This window comes from Papaver somniferum, chromosome 5 (assembly GCF_003573695.1).
Source record: "Papaver somniferum cultivar HN1 chromosome 5, ASM357369v1, whole genome shotgun sequence".
In the NCBI taxonomy this organism is placed as follows: Eukaryota; Viridiplantae; Streptophyta; class Magnoliopsida; order Ranunculales; family Papaveraceae; genus Papaver; species Papaver somniferum.
The window spans coordinates 17548785-17556390 of NC_039362.1; the positions used below are offsets into that span (position 1 = coordinate 17548785).

The window sequence follows — 7606 nt, forward strand, 5'->3', positions numbered from 1 at the left end:
AAGTCGACTCACGCCACTGACTCCTATGTCAGTGTACGAACCCGAGGGGTCGAGACAGTATCGCAACTGTCGTCCTTCCCTGCCATAGTTTTGTTTAAATCAACCCTTCCATAGGGTTTTAAAAAAAAATGTCCAAGTCCAAATATAAAGTCCAAAAGTGTCCAAAAATAAAAAGAAAAACTACAACAATGAAACCCTATTTACAGTTTGTAAAAATAAAAAGAAATAAAGTCTAAATAAAATAAATATATACAAAATCTTCTTCACTCCTTGGACTCCTTTTTTCTTTCCTTCTTTGGCGATGCTTTCCTTTTATAACACTTTTTCTTTCCTTGTAGCTGCGCTCCAAATCTGAAAAGAATAAAAAAAATACCAAAGGCGTAAAAGAGAACAAAAAATAATAAAAATAAACCTAAAACAAGTCCAAATACAAGTCCTCGGCAGCGGCGCCAAAAATTGGTGTCATTGTAAAAGTGGTAAATAAGTTGTTAGTTAAAGACTTGCAGAGATTTGATTTTAGAATTATATTTTAAAACTGAAAACTCAAGACGATGTTGTTATCAAGATTTTAAAAGCATTGAGACTCGGGATTCCACCAATCTCCAATTTCTATGTGATTTAATCTAATCAATATTAATGCAACTCTATACGTTTAAAGTGATTCTAATATTTTCTCCTAGACAAGTAGATTCTCAAAAAAATAGTTGTAAATCGAAAGCATGAACCATCAAAAGACTTAACTTAAGCATGACCCATCAATTGAGAGAACAACCACTAAATCGGAATCATATATTCAATTTCAGTTCAGTGCAAATAATCATAAAAGAGATTGTAAAAATTAATTAAATAGAAATTACCATATAGTAATTGGAAAAATAGCTTCCTCCACCGCCTCAGCAAAGGGGTTTATCTCATCATATTATTCACGCACTCAAAATAGTTGTTCATATCTCCAAATAGGTGAAAAACAAGAGAAAACTAATAAAGCAGACAGTTTGCGACGCTGTAGTGGCGTTACAAAGAGCTGTTACAATGGGTTTCGAACTATTACAGAGTAAAGATGACAAGATTTTGATATATGTGGTCTGTTGAACAACGATACTTCTGTTCTGCAGTTTGAATAAGACTGCCTCTGCGACTGTCCTCGTCTGTCCAATGTTCTTCAGCTTCTCTTCTTCACCAGCAGCAGGTGAATATTCCTGCAACTTCACCTGCGCTTCTCTGCTCCGGTTCTATCGACCCAAAACTCTCTATAATTCCTATGTAACTCTCCTCGACTATTTATACACCACAATATGCCTTAGTTCCAAGATTAAACCTCCATATTCTCTCGTATTCTTTCACCGGAAGTTACATATTTTTCTTTCCCTTGATTCATCTCACACATCTTCTGAGTTTCCTTGTAAACTCCAACTTGCCGCTGATATAGACAAATCATATCTTCTATATATCTTCTCTTCAGTCCACATACTGTCCAAACTCTCCCTGTGTTCGATAGACAAAAATATCTCCGAGAATATCTTCTAACTTCCATATATAACAGAGAAACCCGAGAAAGTTCTCTGTTTAAAATATCCGTGTAAATCCCTTATTCTTCTCGATTCGAAAGTCCTACCGCCCATGTCTTGTTGCAACAGGCTAATACCAAATCATTACCGTGTAAATCTCCGGCTCAATCTCGTCCAAATCTTCCAAATTGAAACCCGATGAATACCTTTCCCTGTTTAACTTCATATCAATGATCAAGCCCAATATAGTCCATTTAATCATCCATACCAAAGTTGTTTGGCCCAATCCAGTCAATCCAACCGAAAGCAACGATTAAATCTCATTAAGTCTCTTCCATAATTTGGACAGAAAATACGCAGGTGACTGGTTAAGTTTTCCCGCCAAAACTGAACTTTTGAACTGGTGAAGAAAGGTCGCCCCCTAACCAGAGTAGCGTGCGAATAGCAAGTGGGTGCCCCTTATCAGTGAGGTACCCCTTATCCAACTGGGTGTAAATAACACTTTTCGAGCCAATTTTCCCGCAAAAGCTTATTTCTCCAAAAACACCTACAAAGACATAAAAAACCATAATAAATACAAAATTGAGCACTAACAATATATCATATTAGACACATGAATGCGTCTATCCACCTCTAACTTTAAATATAAAAGTTAACCTTAAATATAAAAGTCAGACTCTGCATTGATTTACAAAGGAAATTGGGGGAAAACCTGAGGTAAACTAGTTTCCCCGTTAGGTTGTGGAATAAATCTGCTGATAATTTGAGGAAGTCTTGAGGGGCAATAACAAGTACTCGATATGGTTTTTGTTATCAAATTACTTTTGGGTTAACTTCATCATAGTTGCTTCCATAGTTGATCAGTTAAAGCAGTTGCCTCCAGTGATTAGGTTGGCCTTATACTCTATATCTAGCTATTTAATCTATTACGTCGTTTAAACCCTTTTATTCTTCTACAATTCGGTGAAGATATTCGAGGCAAGAAGAATATGGATAACTTTTTAGAGACCCATTTTAAAGGGGTTGTGCGTTTTCTTTCACATCTGATCACATAGGTTGTCCTTATATTATACTCTTCACCAAACATCAAATCAAATCCCTTCAAAGCCACTGGCTTTCTTGATTACTGCTGGTTCCTACCTCCACAAACCCCTAAGAGCTAGCACTATGGTACACTCCATCCCCTATCCCTCAAATGTAGGGAAGGGATGGCACTTGAAAGGAAGTCACTCTATGGTTCCATGTCATCCCTTCCCTACATGAGACGCGTACTCAGTACGCGTGTGAATAGTGTCATACGCGTACTTAGTACGCGTACAAGTCAACCAGTTGACTTGACCAACAAACGAGTACTAAGTACGCGTTTCATAGGTTTAAGAAGACAGAAACAAGGTTCAGTCGACCATTTCTTCTTCTTCTCTTCCTTTCATCCTCTCAAAACCCATCTTACCTCCTTTCGATTTTCATGTTGATTCATTGCGATTCGATTGCTTAGATTAAAAGGGTTTGATGGTTACTATAAGGTGAAACAAATACATTCTTCAATTTCGAATTTCAACCAACAAATCATCTAAAGGTGAGTGATTCTAATGTTAGGGTTTCAAATTAATTTAATTTTGATTTTTATTTTAATTTTGATGAAATTCTTGATATTAGGTTGGTTGGGTATGTTAGCATGCAATTCAATAACGTTATTGAAACATATATTAAGTGAAAATCCATGATTATTTGTTGTGTGTCTTGATTTATGTTGAATGAAATGAATTAAACTACCATCTCAATGTAGACTTATATTTATGTATGGTATACACAAATTGATAGTGTTTTTTTTGTGTGTTAAGGTGCATAATGAATCTAATGCGTTCTTATGTGAGAGCTAAATATGGAATCTATTTGGATTCCTCTAGTGATAGTGATGAAGAAGAGAAAGCTTTGCTAATGTTTACACAATTATATTTGGATGAAAGATTGCGTATTATTAGACAACCCATACCAAGGGAGGTACAAATACGTAGTGTAATAATGCGTGATCGAGTGTGGCATGATGCCAAACTGATGAATGATTATTTTACGCCTGGAACCGATTATACCTATAGACAATTCAAACAACGTCTAGGCATGAGTAAAGACTTATTCGAGAAATTGTTAGGAAAATTGCTTGAACTGGATCCGAAATGGGCTCAACGTCCGGATGCAACCGGTACTATGGGGCATTCTCCACATATAAAATTAGTTGCGGTGATGAAATGTTTATGGAAAAGTACGCCAGCTGATAGTGTTGATGATTACACTCGTATGGGTGCCACCACAATATACAAGTATCTAAAAATATTTTGCCACACCATTTGCATGACTTTTGGAGCAAGATATTTGCGTGAACCTACTCCTGAAGATGTTCAGAGGTTGCTAGCTGAGAATGCCGACCGAGGTTTTCCTAGAATGCTTGGTAGTGTTGACTGTATGCAATGGCCATGGAAGAATTGTCATGTAGATTGGCAAGGAACTTACCGGGGTAAAGATAAATAGAGTAGTTTGGTATAGAGGCGGTGGCATCATATGATTTGTGGTTTTGGCATGCCTTTTTTGGAATGTCAGGATCAAACAACGATTTGAATGTGTTGGAACACTCACCCCTTTTTGATAACATGTGTTGCCTCTAAATCATCAGATGAAGAATAAATAATTTAAATAATGATAGGTTTTGCGGGTATATCTCTCTGTAAACCCTCACGAGACATAACTCGTCCAGTAGGGTCGCCTTTTGGTTTAAATGCTAGTTGCATATGCTTAATGTAATATTTAATCATTTAAACTCCAACACACACATATTAATTATAAAAAGCACATTACATCAATTGATATTCAACCTCTAGATTGAACTAAAACATAACAACACTTATTCAGCCCATGTTACCGTTCCACACTCAAGGAATCTCCAGCAACGTTTTCCAAAGGTTTTATTTGCACTTGACCGGTGCATTTCCATAAAGAAATAACAACCCTCAGTTTCACATGGAATCCCTTTGGTACATTCAAACTCCACCTTTCCTTTTAGTTTCAAGTCCTGACAGAGTTCTTCAACTTTTTCTTGTTTGATTGCATCTTTCATTGCATCCTCCAAACATTGTGCTTCTCCCTGACATTTAGCATACTCACATTCCAAATACCTTATCTTCTCTGGTATCGACTCTTTAACCTTCCTAGTGTCGGTGCAACCTCGTTGTGGGCATTTTGTATATAGCCATGGGCATTGAAGCAGACTATGATTATCCATGAAACAACATGGACAAACCTCTTTTGCTTCCACACATACTATTTGTTTTCCTTTTTTACTTAGAATTCATGATTGAGGTTTATATTTGAGAATGAATTGAGATTGTTGTTGGTTAGAGAAAATGTTATATGTTTATAGAAATAAATATATAGCCGTTGGACCCGACTTTTTAAAAATATGGCAGTTGGACACGACTTCTAAGAAATATGGCCGTTGGACCCGACTTTTTCAAAATATAGCCGTTGTACTCGATCTTTTAGAAATATGGCCGTTGGGAATTAACCATATATAAGGAAGATATCCCGTTCTTCCTTGCAGCAACAATCTACCAATTCTTTGCAGTATCAATCTTTGAGGTTAAATTCAAAGCTAAACATCTATTGAATGGAAAATCAATCAAGAACTACCAACTCAGTCGAACAGATTCTAAGAAGATGCAAGCAAACCACTAAATCAACAGAATACGAAGAAAAACTCAAGGAATACCAAGAAAAACAAGAGGCAAACAGACGAGGTCAAGAACAATTCCAAATGAAGGCAAGGTTAAAGGATGTTGAAGAAGAGACAGAATGGATTAGAAACTTTTACCTTCTCAAGGATGAATTTCCAGAAGATCCTAAAGATCATACTCTGTTTTGGACTGATGTTGGTTGGGGTCCTTATGTTAAACAGGCGGGCAAGCAACCACACTTTGATTATGAGCCATCCAACATTTGTTCAAGGACAATTCATGTTAAGAAATTATGCATCGCGTACAATGAGTTTCTCAATAAGTCCAGATAGGATAGGATCGCTGCACAAAAAGCATAGAAAGCCTGGAGAGGAGAAAATTTTTATCATATAGAAGATGCATTGATCGTCAAATCTCACACCAACAAAAACAATAACATGTAATGTGTTCAGACCTGGAGTGGACCATGTTAAAAAACAATGGCAGAGCGATACCCGGTTAATGAAGTGCTAACGAAGTTATTAATTTTAATGTAATGATCTGTTGTAATTTCTTTTGTACGTTATTAATGAACATTAGTTTAATGAAGTTATTAATTGGAATATGAAAATCGTTTCGTTACAACACATTCATAAATTTTATTAATTCAAAGAACAATTGATATTAATTAGACAACACTTTTAAGATAACAACAATACTAACTAGAAATTTAAGAAACACTTTTAATTTAAACATTTACTATTAATAAAAACCTGAAGTCAATAAAAGATAAAAAACATTAGAGCTGGATTACATCTTCATCTTATGAATCTTCAACTCTGATTATACCCTTCATCTTCAAAATCTCCTTTTGCTTACGTAGATATATTTTTTTTTCATTGGGGGATAAACGACTAAGGTCCATACTCATTATTGTATTGTCATCATTTAAATGCACTTGTTGTTGATGCATTTGATGAGTCTGTTGTTGAAGCGTTTGCAAATTGATTTGATCTTCCATTTGATAACTCGGTGGTTGAGTATACCCCCAAAGAGTTTGGTATTGGGATTCTTGTTCCATTCTCATTTTTTCTTTCCTTGATCGTGTTTCCCTAATATACTCCAAAATACTACAACTTTGTTGATAGATCTTATCTTCTTCCATCTTAACCGAAGATGTTGCCTCATCATCTTCTCTATATATACCTTTCTCACGATCCTTCTTATGTCTGGCTAGTTTTTTGGCTTTCTTTGTTCCTATAGGACGTGCATTTTCCTTGTATTTCCAACGAGTATCTCCATTGGGAAGAACTTCGGTACCATCTTCGAGTGCGACAAATTTACGATGATTATCCCACAACTCACTGTTTTGTCTCACAGTTAGTTCATAATTATATCCTGGGACCTTTGCTCTAAACAATTCATAACATGCATCATACTTGAATGGTTGATTATGTTGATCCTGATATTGAAGGCGAGAATCTTTTGTCTGAAAAATTAAATAACAAACATTAGGTTTATTTCTATTATCACCAACTATTCGGAAGAACTTAAAAAAATTATAAAACTTACCAAATCTTCATGGTTCGTACCGCTTTTGGTTTGCCGATATAAAGCGTTAAGAATGGACACAAATTCTTTGACATCTTTTTTAATATTTCTCATCTTGGTTTTTAAAGCTTCCCAATCTCTTCCATATGGATTTCCATTACGTTGCTCAAAAATTTCAAGAATACGTTTCCAAACAACCCTGGTATAGGGGCGGCAGGTTCTAGTAGAGGGGGGCAGCCTAATAAGACAAAAAAAGGTCATTAGAAGTAAAATCAAGTGCCCCTTATCTAAAATAATATGGAAATGACTAATTAGCCCTTATTGTTAATAAACAAGATTAGTAATGATAATCAAGATTAGTGTTGATATGACTCTAGAATCAGATTTTTAGAGTTGTAAAAAGAATTAGAGGGGAGGAAAAAGAAAACTTATGTGATATTTGTGAAACCCTAGATTTTGATTCACTCAACCAAAATGAGTGATTCCAGTGGCAAATTTGAGGTGGGTGAATCTCTATATTATAGAGAAAACAAGTTCTATATACCTCTTGATGGAGTTCCTGATATGGAGTTTTTTCTAGATGGTAGAGATGTTTTAACCCAAGATGAAGGTCAATCTCAACCAATTGAAAAAAGTACCCAACAAAGTGAAGAACCCAGCACTGAAAATGACCAGGTATACTTCTAAACTAGTTCCCATTAGCTTTTTGTTGATCAAAATTATCTAAAGTACGTAAAAAGATCAAATTTTTAAAATTTTCAGAAGAACATACGGTTGGAAATAAGTTAGTTATCAACCGTAACTAGCAGTTACGGTTAGAAAATTATACCAACCGTAACTGGT

General features: G+C 35.5%; 1 protein-coding gene across 1 annotated transcript; it reads left to right on the forward strand.

Moving 5' to 3' along the window:
* The first annotated feature begins 3356 nt into the window (after positions 1-3356).
* On the forward strand, positions 3357-4034 carry LOC113278805. Its single transcript, XM_026527550.1, has one exon. It carries the CDS (start codon positions 3357-3359, stop codon positions 4032-4034), a length of 678 nt encoding a protein of 225 aa, XP_026383335.1.
* Positions 4035-7606: the final 3572 nt, after the last annotated feature.

Excerpts from the sequence above, each read along its gene's own strand:
- LOC113278805 (XM_026527550.1), top strand. The coding sequence starts at position 3,357 with ATGAATCTAATGCGTTCTTATGTGAGAGCTAAATATGGAATCTATTTG.